This window comes from Globicephala melas, chromosome 8 (genome assembly GCF_963455315.2).
Source record: "Globicephala melas chromosome 8, mGloMel1.2, whole genome shotgun sequence".
Classification (NCBI taxonomy): Eukaryota; Metazoa; Chordata; class Mammalia; order Artiodactyla; family Delphinidae; genus Globicephala; species Globicephala melas.
Genome location: NC_083321.1, coordinates 97,929,706 through 97,944,641, shown reverse-complemented (window position 1 = coordinate 97,944,641; position 14,936 = coordinate 97,929,706). Strand labels below are relative to the sequence as shown.

At 42.3% G+C, this 14,936-nt stretch overlaps 1 protein-coding gene across 1 annotated transcript in view; it reads right to left on the bottom strand.

Annotated features, from left to right (window-relative positions):
* The window catches only part of JHY (junctional cadherin complex regulator), a 66,217-nt gene extending 51,959 nt beyond the window's left edge, over nucleotides 1-14,258 (bottom strand). Inside the window, exons 1-2 of the mRNA XM_030835297.3 lie at nucleotides 14,212-14,258; nucleotides 11,303-11,706 (exon numbers count right to left, since the gene is read on the bottom strand). Coding sequence (XP_030691157.2) covers nucleotides 11,303-11,616 — 314 coding nt within the window. The 5' untranslated portion in view covers nucleotides 11,617-11,706; nucleotides 14,212-14,258. The remainder of the gene's footprint in view (nucleotides 1-11,302; nucleotides 11,707-14,211) is intronic.
* Nucleotides 14,259-14,936: the final 678 nt, after the last annotated feature.

The following is a 14,936-nucleotide window of genomic DNA, read 5'->3' as shown; positions in this document are numbered from 1 at the left end:
CCATGGCCGCTGAGCCTGTGTGTCTGGAGCCTGCGCTCCGCAGCGGGAGAGGCCACAACAGTGAGAGGCCCGGGTACAGAAAAAAAAAATAAAAATAAAAAAAAAAGGGAAGGTGGGAGGATTAGAACTCAGGGTTAAGCAGAGGTGAAATCTTGAAGGGCTTTGTAAACTCTGTGAGGGGTTTGGCTTAACTACATTAACTTGAGAGTTTGGATTTATTTAATTAAGTAAAAATCATTTAATTAGCAAAGATGTTATAGTAAGACAAATACTTTTGGATAGGCAAAGTGAGGTTTTTGGAAAGGATTATGTACAGAGGCCATATGGTTTTTGGGGGCAAAGTTTTAGAACAGGTAGCCCTGTCCTCTGCACTATTTAGAGCAGGGGTTGGCAACCTTTAAAAGTAACACACGTTATTGGAGCCCACTGTCTTGCTGCTTTTCTGGGTGGGTTGTAGAGTGCTGGCTTTGGGAAGATAGCACATAGCACACACTACTTACTATGTGCTGATCTAGGGAAGGCTTACAGTGAATCTCTAGTTTTCTCCTTATGGCAACCCTATGGGGAGGTACTATTATTATGCCCATTTAATAGATGAAGAAACAGGCTTCTGTCACTTTTCCAAGGTCACAGAGCTAATACGTGGTGCAGCCAGGATATAGACCCTGGCAGTTGGCCCTGGGATCTGGCTCCTGTCCAGTAACTCGCCCTGTATCACACAGCCAATCCCGGAGGTGGTGGTGAAGCAGGTGTTGTTGCAGGGCCTGCCTTAGGGGAGTTAGTGAATCGATCGGTCAGTCAGTTGGCCAGTCAACAAATATGTACTGAGTGGCTCCCCAAGTCCTAGGCACTGGAGGTGAGCGGTGAGGGAAACAGAAACAGGCGGATGGACTGGCTGCTGAGTGAGGAAGACAGGCGGACGGATCTTATGCACCAACAGTACAGAAGTACAGAATGTTATGGGCATTTAAACTAGGAGGACAGACCTTGTTTATCAATGAAAATATGTTGACCTCTTATTTCCAGATCCAACTGCTAGATGATATCTCAAAGTTCATTCCAACTCTCTTGTTCTGTGATCCTATGATGAACTCACAAGAGTCGATAAGCGAGGAATGCCCACTCTTTTTAACAACTAGGTAGTCTTTGATGATGGAAGGAAATGGAGTCTCTGACTTCCGTCTCTGCAGTTATACTAAGAAGACTGGCACTCACACTGGTCACCAGACTTAACTAGCATTAGTTGATGATGGCATGATGTCCACAGTCAGGGCTATAGACACCCCTCAGTCTCATGGAATAAATGATATGGAATATTTTGGTTCTGAGAAATGGTACCGTAGAAAGTCAAAGGACGAGGGTCCTAGAATCAGACTGCCTGTGCTCAATTCCTGGTGCCACCAGTTACCGTGGGAGTGTGGGCAAGTTATTGTTCTTTTCTGTGCTTCAGCTCCTCATCAATAAAATGAGGATAATAATAGTACCTACCTAAAAAAAAAATCATAGTGCCTACCTCATAGTCGTTGAGAGTATTAAGCACATATATATACGTATATGTGTTTAGAACTATGTTCTTGGCATGGAGTAAGGAAGGTCCCAGGAAGGGCCGGTTATAAAAGCACATGCCAACGAGCTCCATCACTGGTCTTTGCTTGCTGTGTGTTGTGTTCTGTCACCAGGACACAACACTGGTGTGTACTATGCTTCCTCCTGATGGATCTCAAGGGATTCTTCTCTCCCTAGGGCTTAAGTTATTTCCAGGACACAAAGTTGTCTCGTGACGCACTAAGTGGGACCTTAGTGGCCTGAAAGAATGAATACTTATCTTTAAAAATCCAATTTTTTTTTTTTACCACGACCTAGGCAGCATGGAGAATCTGTTTGAACTATAATTTAGGAAATGGGATTAAGAAATGTCAGTGTTTCCACATGATGAGATATTTTAAGAACTGCTGGAAGATGATGAGGAAGATAAAACTGGGAGAATTCAATTACTTTAGACCTTCAGAAAGAGCCGTAATTTCCAGCCTCGACAAATTGCCATGCTTAGATGCCCGCGGAAGCAATCTCACACGCCCTGGGGAAGACGGACATTTTAAGTGAAACCTGGAAAATACAGAAGGGTTTGAAACAAATCAGACATAATGAGCTGCTCTGGCTGCGAAAGATGCTTTTGAACCGATCGTTTGAAGAGACACTCTAATAATGTGTATTTACAAGATGAGAATCGGAAAGTGTGGCTCTTCTAAGAGCTTTAATGACACTGTACCGTGTACACCTGCCATGATTATCTTAAAACATCCCCCTTTCTTCCCTTTCTGATGGAAACCATGTGTTGAGACAAATGGGAGTTTATGTTTTGCAAACTATCGAGCATGGAAAGCTGTAATACTTCACAGAAACAAATCTAATGGTTGAAATAGAACATGATACTAAAGAACCCCATTGTTCTGAGCTTGTGTGCGGAGAAGCTCAATTGTGTTGTGTGGTCCAGGTCAACACACTGGAACAAAATGAGTGTGAAGTGCTCCTTCATCAGTAATCTTGTGCACACAAAACACATACCTCATTTCCTCCCCATTTGATAGGAAGGTTATACAGACAATGAGTATACAGTGCTTTTGTTGCTGTTCAGACAACAGATGCCAGGTCTGCCGTTCAGATGCCCAGGTTAGAAATGGATGCAGAGAGGAAGGGGAGGGTGGTTTCATATGCATATGCCATCCTATCTGCTGGCTCTAATGGACCATATTTGAGCATGACTGGGACAACTTCAGTCCAAATAAAATCAAATCTCCATTTGACGAAGAGCCTCATATTCAGTTTAGTATTCAATCAAAAAATTACTAAAATTAGAGCATGTTTCTAGTACAATGAACATCCTTTGCACTCACAGGAAAATATTCAATAACTGGCCATTTTGCCTGTCGAGGAGGTGAATAAAAGCATTGCTATTAATCATTTAGCAGTTATTTATTTGCCACTTTAAGTAGGCAGTTAAATTGAAACTGCACATGTTATTATTGATTTAGGTTTAATTTAATCCTTTTAAACAGAACAATTATTCCCAATTTATATGCCATTAAATCTTTTATGCATATGAACAGCAAATTCAATTTCTGTTTAAGTGTAAAGTGTTTTTTGTGTTTTTTGTGTTTTTTATTTTTAAGTGTAAAGTTTTTAATGCTTCTTTAAGGAGCTATAAAACTGACAATTGTTTCCAAGGATTTCTGAGTTCTGTGTTCATCTTAATCTTTTTATCAACAGCTTTTAAGTAAATAAATCCAAAGGATTAAAAAATCACTTTTGCAAGTATGAAATAAAATGGTTCCACAAGTGTATTGAAATGCTTTGGGGAGGCTATTTACAGCCCAGAAAATTTCATTTAATGCAGGCATTTATTCTGCTAAAAATATTAAACATCTTAATAGAAGAAAGGTAGTTTAATGAACCGAAGGCCAAAGACTGTCTTTAGAAACACACTCAAGTGAAGGGACTGGATTGTTAGCTGGTGAATTTTATTTACCGCAATTATAGAGTTTAGATAAGTCCAACTAAAGTCCCTTTTTTTTTCTTTTTGACAACAGGTTTATGGCTGCAAAATAACCAGATATTTGCCCCAAGTTCTTATTAGTGCCAGTCTTGATTCAAGGACAATCTGAGTGTTAAATGAAAATAAATTATCTTAAGAGGGCGTGTTAGTAATTGCAATGTAAAATTCTAGTACCTCGTTTCTAATTAAGATTATCTTATGTGAAACAAAGGCTGCATCTTCACAAGGGAAATGCTGTATGACACAGAACCTATTTAGAAACATGATTCCCCTCGTTCAGTGAGAGTTTACAGTGCTCAAGCCAGACGTTTTCTGTGGAAGGCTTGGATATTCTTTTCATTCTCCAGAAACAATGGCTAAGAGCCAGGGACCCAGATTTACAACATCTCCAGGTGCATACACTGTCTTTAGATAGAGTCTCTTGTATTTTAAATGCCAGATATTTACAGCAACAGAATTTCCAGGTAGCTGTGACTTCATGGGAAAAAGCACTAGACAGGTCTTGACACCTGGGTCCTGGTCCAGATTTTGCCACTGTGTGAACTTGGGTGAATCTGTTATCCACTCCAGGCCTCAGGTGTCTCCTTTTACAATAAGGAATAGACTGACCTTTAAGAGTCCTCACAGCTCTCAGAATTCACTAATTTTCAAACTGAATTGGACCTATCATGCGAAACTCAGCAATGTATGTAAGTGTTGGGGAAAAAAACATTTATTTTAAATTCAATCCATTAAAAAATTATAGTAACCAAAGATTTCTACGTTTCCACATTTGTCAGGGAGTAGAAACAGAGGAATACAGTGGAGGTCGTGAATTAAACTATCTCCTTAGTTACTTGGTTACAACCTTCCTAATCCTCTTGATAAACCTGCAGGATTGCAGGTGATGTAAATTTAAATTACACTTTTTGAGGTTTCAAACTCACTATTTATTTACGTATTTTAACACAGTAATGCATCCCCATTTGGAAATAAGCTAGAAAGGAACTCGTGGTCATCTCCGAGGGCAATAAAATCCCAGGAGTCACAGTGGCTTTAGCATTTCTGGCGGGGACTGTGCCTCTGGTAGACACAATTCATGCCCAGGCACACGCCTTACTCCCTCCTCTGCTTGTCTGTCACGATGGCACCATGCCTGCTCTGAGGAGTGCATCAGGGTTTGACTGCTGCACAGTTTGTGAGCAAGTGAGCATAAAACAGCAATGATGGGACTTCCCTGGTGGCGCAGTGGTTAAGAATCCACCTGCCAATGCAGGGGACAAGGGTTCGAGCCCTGGTCTGGGAAGATCCCACATGCCGCAGAGCAACTAAGCCTGTGCGCCACAACTACTGAGCCTGTGCTCTAGAGCCCGCGAGCCACAACTACTGAAGCCTGTGCACCACAACTACCGAGCCTGCACACCTACAGCCCATGCCACAGCTACTGAGCCCGCGTGCCACAACTACTGAGCCTGTGTGCCACAACTACTGAAGCCACCACAGTGAGAAGCCTGGGCACGTCAACGAAGAGTAGCTCCCGCTCGCCGCAACTAGAGAAAGCCCGCACGCAGCAACGAAGACCCAATGCAGCCAAAAATAAATAAATTTATATAAAAAAAGACAGCAAGACAAGTCACCTCTCTGCTATGACTATACCCATGTGATCAGAAATAAATTACCAAAACGCTAGTAGCTATCCCCAAATACCTAGAATTTGGTATATAGTAGAATGTGTTTGAAAGAGGTTGGCCAGCCAATGGCCTTAAATTGAAAATCTACCTAATCAAGACAGTATAAATCAACACGGATGAATGCTGCTAGAAACTAACAGGAATGAGAGTTGACTCCTGGAAGCTCTCAGAATGTTCTTGGTTATACTAGAATATTAGATCTAGCCTCAAGTGTCACATTTACTCTCCCAACCAGAGCAAAAAAACAAAACAAAACAAAACTCTACAACACTTATGAGAGGAAGTAATCTCCCCTCAGCTTAAATATATCCAATGTGTCCTACAAAACAGTCGGGGAAATTAAAATACTGAGTTTTAGTTTTTACTAAGTCTCCCTTTACCCACTTTCTGTTTTGCTTATCCCATACTGCTACTGAAGTCCTAGAAATCATCATTCAATATTTCACTTGATTCTTGTATTATTAAGCAGAAACAACATACAGTGGCCCCTTGGTATCTGCGAGCGACTGGGTCCAGGACAGGCAGGGGATACCAAATTCCACAGGTGCTCAAGTCCCAGAGCCGGCCCTCTGTATCCACGGATCCACATCCGCTAATTCAACCAATTGTGGATTTTCTACTACTGCAGTACTATTTATTGAAAGACACCCTTCTATGAGTGAACCCGCTCAGTTCAAATCCATTTTGTTCAAGAGTCAACTATATATGAAAGTGTTTGAGAGGAAAAATTATATACCACCATAAAAATGAAGATGATTATTCCTGAGTCCTTTTCTTACCTTCAGACAATTCTGAAATTCAGTTCAACTAAGAATACCTTACTGTGCCTGTCTCCCACCCAGTAATTTCTGGCACACGGTGGTTTATGAGACAGAACGTGGGATCTTTTGTGAAGGCTACACTTCCCAGGTGATGAGAGAGATCTCAATGAATGAAAACATTCCGTTTCCCAGGAGAGCTGCTGAGGAATACAGGCTCTATGACCTTACTGCCCAGAGTAAAATGCCGTTAATATTTATAGTATTCTGAGGGCACAGGATCCTTTATACATTTGTATTACTTTACTAAAATTTATAATTTTACATGCATATTTTAATCTGGCCTCAGTTTAGTCCATATTGAAGTCGTTACACCTTTCATTTTTGCTAGAGAGCAAAACTGAATCCTTTATCAGATCAGCCCTTGATCACCTATCTAGATACTTATAATTAGAGGCTCAGATCTTGATGTTAAAAGAGAGTTCATTCAGTTAAATTTCTGGCTCTGCCACTTAGTGGCTACGTACACCTACACAACTTTCAGAGCCTTGGTTCCTAATCTGCAAAATGGGGATAATAATGTCGATATCTAAGAGCCTCTTGTAAGGATAAATGAGATAATATATATCAAGCAAATAGTCCTACAAATGGTAGCTAATTAGATTGAAGTATTTTTGTAAATAAGACCTTATCAAACACATATACTAGTTACTGTACTGCTGCTTTCTGGTTTTCTTTTTCTTTAACATATGAGGTTTCAGAAGGCCCCAGAGCTGAAGAGGTTATCTCTAATGCTCTAGGAATTACATTGATCTCTTTCTTCTGAGTGCCGAGTGTCATGGGGCTAGTTCTGGAGTGGGGTTGAAGGATTATCATATGAAGATCCTCTTTCCACTCTTGATTCATTCACTGCAGTCAATGCTGCTCCAATTTCCATTAAGTAAAAGGTTTTCTCTAATCCATATACATCGAACTGTGGCTTGACTTTGCTGAGGAACAAGGGAGTAATTGCTTTGAGGAGCTTCTAGTAACATCAAAACACAAGAGTAGGGCTCAAGTGATTTTGTCAGGCAGCTTTTAAAACGGTTGCCCATAAAAGCAAGAAGAAAGAGATCTTCTTCCGTCTTAAGGCAAGGCTTTGACTAATTATTTTGAACTACAATTCCCAGAATGCCATCTACCTGACAGAAATGAAAGTCTTCTTGAATTTCATACTGAGAGCCTGAGATCAATTTGTCTATTTCATGGCTAGTAAACTACTCAGATCCAAGTAACAATACACCTAAGAAAGGTTTCCAAGGCTAAAGTGAGGCAGAGAAAAGGGGCCAGTAACAAAACACTCGCCTGAAGGATGTTTTTAGGCATTACTTGGCTACATGCTTCAGTTCAGCTTTCCTTTGTAGTACAGAACTGGTCCTGTAAATGTTCAATGTATGAAGCACTGTACAGCCAAGCAATGACTAGGGCTGTAACCCATTCTAACCCTGGGGATTATAGTCTATCATTAAGGATTTCCAAGGCAAATCCGTCCAAGGAAAATACCATTATTTAAGGATCTCTGAATCAGAAGGCCAAGGCCCTAATGATGCTTTTGACTTTGTAAGTATGGTTTTTTTATTTTGAAATATACTGAGAGGTATTTACATTGTCCTTGGGTCAAAAGCAAAGTTAAAGTCAGGTCTCTGAGCCCCACTCAAAGAGGAAAAACTCGACATTGGAGAAATGAGGTCATGTATGTAATGGATCCTTTGCCTTGGTTTCTTCATCGTAAAAGTACAGACAAGAATACCTATCCACCACAAAAGATATTTCTTTTCCGATGCCCCTCCCACCCCCGTAGTAAATAAAAGTACCATTTATTACCTAGGAGACTGTGACTCTCCTAGATTAGAGCTACAATACAAACATGGTTTAAAGGTCCCCAGCCTTTTTGGCACCAGGGACCGGTTTCGTGGAAGACAATTTTTCCATGGACGGGGGTGGGGGTTGGGGAGGGGTGTGGTTCAGGCGGTAATGCGAATCATGGGGAGCGATGGGGGGCAGCAGATGAAGCTTCATTCGCTGGCCCGCCGCTCACCTCCTGCTGTGCGGCCCCGGGGTTGGGGACCCCTGGTTTAAAGCATAGAGTCGGACTGCAGGAGTTTTCTGTTCCACCACCCACCCGGTGGAATAAATGGGTATAACGTAACTGGTTTCTTTAAGCCTCATTTGCAGTCTACAAGATGGGAGCATTATAGTGTCCACCTGTTGAGGCTGCCGTAAGGATTAAATGAGGTGATACATGTAAAGCGTTTGGCACAGGGATGGGCTCGGGACGAGCATTCTATAAATGCTATTGTTGTTAGAACCTTAAAGTAATCTGTGCCTTTTCTTGTTCCTTCCAACCCCAGTTCTAAACTGTCACCAAGTCCTATCAGTTCTTTATAAACATAAAGAATTACCTATGAAGTAATTAATTCATAAATTACCTATGAAGTAAATGAATAAAAGATTGCTACGAAGGATATACACTCATATAAGAGTATATGTGGGTTGGGACTTCCCTGGCAGTCCAGTGATTAAGACTCTGTGCTTCCACTGCAGGGGGCGAGGGTTTGATCCCTGGTCGGGGAACTAAGATCCCCCATAACGTGTGGCGCAGTCAAAAAAAAAAAAAAAAAAAAAGAGTATGTATTGATGTATTGGTTATCTCTGAGAGGAAGACGGGGATGGATTTGAGAAGGGGATCCAGGAAACTATCTAGCATTTTATGTTTTAAAATATATATCTGAAACAAACATGGCAATAAGGGTGAGATGGTATTTTTCTCTGTACTTTTCTGTAGGTTAGAATTTTTTCTTGATTAAAAAAACTCAGGGAGTTTCCTGGCGGTCCAGTGCTTAGGACTCGGCGCTTTCGTGCTTTCACTGCTGTGGCTGGGGTTCAATCCCTGGTCGGGGAACTAAGATCCTGCAAGCCGCACGGCGCAGCCAAAATACATAAATAAAATAAAAAGTATTTTAAAAAACACCTCAACATCAATAACAAAGCACTCTGACGTTGGGTGACTTTATCTCTGCCAGCTTCATCTTCCTAATCTGTAAAATGGGAATAGCAGCACTTTCTTGCCCGATTACAATGAAGAATTGAGTGAAATTCTTCAAAAGAGATGGCCTTTCAAAAGAGACGTCATTACTGTTATTGTTGTCATTGTAATTATTACCATCTGGTAGTCTCTTTGTCCACTGTGTTTTTACCCTCTAATTCATAATGCACCAGCTTGCAGAATAATCTTCCTTGAACACTGCTTCATCTCACTGCTCTCCCCAAGAACCTGCATTTTCTCCTCCAGGTGGCCCAACCCAGTCCAGTCAGGGGCGGCTGGCTGGTTAAAGCCTTCCTAAGCCCCTCTTTTGCCCCCCAGCTCTATGGCTGCACCTCAGTTATAGCATTTATCACTTATACAGTGGACGTACGAAGAGCGCGTTCGTTAAGTCCAATTTGTTCTTAAGTCCAACAAAGTTAGCCTAGGTGCCCAACTAACACAATCGGCTGTAGAGTACTGTACTGTAATAGGGTTATGATATATTCGCATCCTTGAAAGTTTGCAACTTGAAGGTTCGTATGTAGGGGATTTACTGTACTGTGCTGTGAGATCCCCTAAGGAGCAAATGAGCTCGATTCAACTTGACATTTCCAGTGAAAGAGAGAAAGAGGGAAAGACGAAGAAAAAGACTCAGGGCTGGGCTCTCATTCTGGCTCCACACAAGTCTTCGCTGTGACTGCATTCTTGGGACACGTCATCTGAGTTCTGTGTTCCACGTCCTACGCGCGGCATGGGCTGGGGGCACTCCACGACAGTCCCCGTCAGCAGGCCCCTCCTCTGTCTACTTTCCCTACACTCAGAACAAATCCTCTGCCATCAAGTGGGGCTCAATGTGCCACACACATTCATTCTAATTTTATTCTTTTTTTCCCAAATCTTACCTAGTCTCCAAAACCCTCCCTGCCCAAGTTCTAGGCCTTCCAATAAACTTTCCTCAATTTACTTTAACCCTAATTAAAAAAACATCTAACACATATAGAACTTATAGTCACTGTTTGAAGCACTTTTTATATATGTATACATAGACTTACTTTAGCCTCACTGTAAGTCTGTGAGGTAACTATTATTACTATCCCATTTTTACTGAGGAGGAACTGAGGCACAGAGAGTTTAATCGGGCTTGGCCAAGGTCACACAGCTAGTCAGCGGCACAGTTCCAACCCATATGGTCTGCTTCAGATGCTCTGTACTTTACCACCATCCCAAGACCCCTGTCTAATCAATAGCTTTTAACTTCAGTACTCTAGCATATCATTTATATTTTCATGAAAACTGAGTAAGATTGTACTCATTTAAATCCTCTTAGATGTTTTGGTGGCTTCTAGCCTAAAGTTAATACCCCATAAGTACTGATTATTAGAAATTAAATCTTTATGTGATTATATAAGCCCAGGAAGGTAGACCTCTCCTAGCTCAGGTAGGCTTCTACCCCCAGAACGTACTCTACTGACAGTGATGGCAATCCTGTGAGAGAAGCAGGCTGGCTCATTTGACAGATGAGAAAGACTGAAGGGACTTATTTCAAATTATACACTAAACGGCAGTGCCTGGACCAACTCAAGGCCACCCGGCTCCAAGTCATGGTATTTGCTAGACCAGGCTTTCGGGGATTTCTCCAGGGTGAGGTCACAGCAGTGGGGATACTTGGAATATGGACAGGAAATGAGCATAAGAAAGGCAAATGCCCTTATTATTAATAACTATTCTCATCTTATGCGTTTTTTTAAAAAAGAGAAATGAATGTGACAAAAATCTTGGCTCCGAGCTGTGGTTAGCTGCTTGGAGACCTGTCTCACACACACTACAAAGGTGCTCATTCCAACAGCCTGTCCAGAAACAGACTCACAGACTTAAAAAATAAACTTATGGTTATCAAAGGGGAAAGGCTGGGGAGACGGATAAATTAGGAGATTGCGATTAACATGTACACCCTACTATGTATAAAACATAATCAACAAGGACCTACTGTACAGGGAACACTACTCAATATTCTGTAATAACCTATATGAGAAAAGAATCTGAAAAAGAACAGATACATGTATAACTGAATCACTTTGTTGTACACCTGAAACTAACACAACATTGTAAATCAACTATACTCCAATATAAAAAAAAAACAAAAAACAAAAAAACGAAAACCGAGAGCCTGTCCTAACTTTCACTTGGGACAGTACCAGTAATTATGTAACAATGCCTTTCGGAACCCACTGTTTTCTTACACAAGCCAATTCCTTACCTGTTCTTCGCACCAGCATCTTGGGTATGGAGGTTTCTCTGAGCTGCTTTTCTGCTTGCTTCCTCTTCCGTCTCACTCAAGTTCTCCTCCTCTAAGCTGTCAGGCTCCATGTCGTTGTCCTGAATTTGGTCTTCAAGTTTAGACGGGGACTTGATCTCTTGAGTGACGCTTTCTGAATCAGATTCCAAGGAGTCTCTTGAAATCAAATGTAAGTCTTCTTTCTTAAAAGGCGGCTCTGTGGACTGGACCTTTAAGTTGGTGTGATGAACAGGAGACAGAATAGAGCGCTTGGGAATTAATTTACGATGAATCATCTTGAGAAAATACAAAAATGAACAGGGATACTCTTGTGGATGGCAGCAGCTGGCTGAATGTTTAAAGTCGTGGTTCGCAAAAGAATTTGCCTAAAAAAATTATATTTATGTTACTCTGTGACTACTGAAATCTCTTTAATTCCAATGTTAATCAAAAAATTAAGTAAGAGAAACTTGTTATTACCTGCAGGCTTTTGTATGCCCCCTTTTGTGTGTATGAGAAAGGTCTATTGGAAAAACTATTATGTTTTTCTCTCTACAGAAACACATCTGATGTAGAGCTCATAAACAGTCTGAGTAATCAAATGCAGCTTTATTGAGAAAATTAAATGACTGGATTCCTTTTTTGAGCTTCCAAGGGCCTGTTACAGATAAGCCCGGACAAAGCGAAATGGCTAATCAGGGACAGTACTTCAATGCCTTATTTCCAAGACCGAGGGCACTGATATAAATATGCCATGTTCAGTAGTATTTATGGACAGAGTAAAACAGGTTCAGGGTCTGCCTTTTGGAAAATAAAGGAGGGGGAGAGAAGTAGAGTATGGTTTCCACAGTTGGAACTGTAAAACTGATGGAAGCTGTTTTGCTCCTAAACCTATATTGGCTGACTCTATCATTTGGAAGATTTTTTGATATCCAGATTGCTGTTAGGTAGGAATGTGTAATTTAGGTGGACATTACATAGAGATCAACCTCAGCTCAGAGGAAAAAACAAAAAACCCATGATAATGATTAAAACTGTTCAACAAAAGATTTGGTGGCCTTGTGAATTCTGCCATTCAGTGATTCATAGCAGAGGCTGGGTGTCCACCTACCTGAATGGAATGCAGTTCTGGGGAATGCTGGGTGGGTGAAAGATTGGCCTGAATAACAGCTCGGGTCCCTTGTAACTAGCTTAAGAGTATGATTCCAAGTGAGCCCTCCCTGTCTCAAAGGGCTGTCATAAAGACCCACGAGATAGTTTACGGAAAGGATGCTTTGAGTTCAGATAGGATTGAAAGGAAATGATGTTTTTGGATGTGCTTCCTTTCATCTCTACTTGGCATTTCTATTTGCTCTGTCTTCCATCTCACTGCCTTTATGCTGTTTTTTTTTGTTGTTGTTGTTGTTTTTCTGTAGGTCAGGTAACAGAAACAACCTTTCTCATCAGAGATTACTGTAAAATTTGTTTCAATGGCTTTCTCTTGTTCTTTGGGCAAATCCTCTCTTTAATTAAATAACACGACCTTCTTGCTAGTCCTAGTTGACCTTGTTGCTAATATTTCCAAGGAACATCCTCAACTCCTTGGAGGAAAGCACCTTAACAAACAAAACAGACCAAAGGTAACATTCATACTTAAATACATCTGATATTTAAATATCTATGGTTTTCTTTTTAATTCAAAGTTCCCCCTGTTGGTAGACTAACATATTATTGTCAAACTGCACAGACCAGTTTGCTGTATTAATTCTCTTATTTTAAAAATACGAATTTCATTCTACCGTATTATTTTAATTTTGATAAGCAGATCAACTGTTGCTTTTAGGATATTTTTAGAAAGTGTCAAATCCCTCAAATACTAACACATTTTAACTGAAACAGTTTGTAATAAACACCAGTCTTACTTTAAGAGTTCAAGTCACTGTACTTGGGATCTTAAAGAAAACTTAAAATAATCATTATATTTCAATTTGGAATTGCTCCTTCATGAAATAATTCAGTCCCTTCAATTTCTCTTTTACATACATGGACTAGGATTTCTTGGAGTTAATCAATTAAAAATGTCCATAGAAGAAGATATAATTTTTGTCATTAATGAAGTTTGGGAGATTATGAAGAGAGCAAAGGCAGATACCATCCAAGTTGGGTCGTCTGTGGAAGGTGTGACTTTATGAAAGCATGGGATTAAAGTAGGAAAAGCTGATAGCTGAAATAAATTAAAAGTGGGCCTTTTAAATGTAGCGAATGTGGCTGCCTAGTGGCACAAAGTTTCTCACTGAAATTTCTGACCAAGAGGGGCTGACGCATCTCCTAAATAAGACAGACAGGGATAAACCGGTGGCACTAAGAAACGGCTAATTCCCTAGGGGTCCCTTCAAGACCTTGGGCCTAGCCCATTAGTACTGGGAGAAACACATTTCCTTCTGTAGGTGAAAAGGAGCCCTGCTTTAAGGACTCACCTACCAAGATGAGTGGTAGAGGAAAAGGTGCCCTGTTTTGGAACAAGCCCGAAGCTGCCCAAAGGGGAGTTGGGTTTATTTTCTCCACCCCTCTTTTCTCCGATGGACAAGACTGGGCAACCAGGAGCATTTTAAGGCCCAGGAAGTGATGGGTCCGGTGGTTCTGATGCCCTGGACCGGTCTAATCAACCCACGCTAGGGCTGTTCTGGGAGTCTGGGCGCCAAAGTCTTTCCAGATCCCGGCCACCTGGGCCCCGTCCCTGCCTCGGCCACCGTCTGCCCTTCCCGCCTCGGTCCCAAGTGCTCCCCGGCGCGGGCTCCTTTGAGTTCGCCCCGTCCAGATCCAGTTTCCTCGAGAGGTTTCCTGCCGTCCCCACTCCGAGTCCCACCCCTCCCAATCCCCTCCTCTGGCGCACCGCCCACCCCTCCTGTCACCTGCCCGGTGCTCCTGGCTGCCGCGACCCCGGTGGGCCCTCATCCTCAGCGCCTCCGCAGCCCGGCTGCCCGGCGCCTCCCAGTCCCGCCCCGCGTCGCCCGGCGCTGCCCTGGAGACCGGGGCCAACAGGACCCACCCCGCGCGGCTCGGCCGGCACGGCCGTGGGTGGGGCCGCACCGGGGGGCGGGGCCGGTGCGGTCCAGGCTCCAGCCTCCCGATCACTCGGTGCCCAGTCTTGTTCTGGTGGAGACGGTGGGAACGGTTGTGATGAGGATGGCCAGGGGAGAGCTCCCAGGACCCCGGGAGCTCTCGAAGAAGCTGCACGCAGGTCACACTGGCTTTTCCAAAGTTGTAATGCAAGGAAAGACAGGGCACCGAGTGGGAAGAGATATTTGCAACACATACTGCTAGGAAATGTGAAGAACAAGTTAGGAAGGCAAAGAATCCAGTTAAAGAATGGGCAAATGACTTGAACAGGAATGTCCCAAAAGAAACCCAGTGGCCAATAACTGTCTGTTGTTGATTGAAAAGGTGCTTAATTCGTTAATAATCAGAAGCGGATAAATTAAGACCACCGTGGATATAGCTCCATACTCACCAGTTGGGCATGCGTTAAAATATCTGACAGCGCCCAGGGTTGGAGAGGAGGGAGAGCAAAGACCCCCCCCCCCCCCATATACTGCAGACGGGAGTGTGAGGCCTTGCAGACACTTTGGAAAATGGC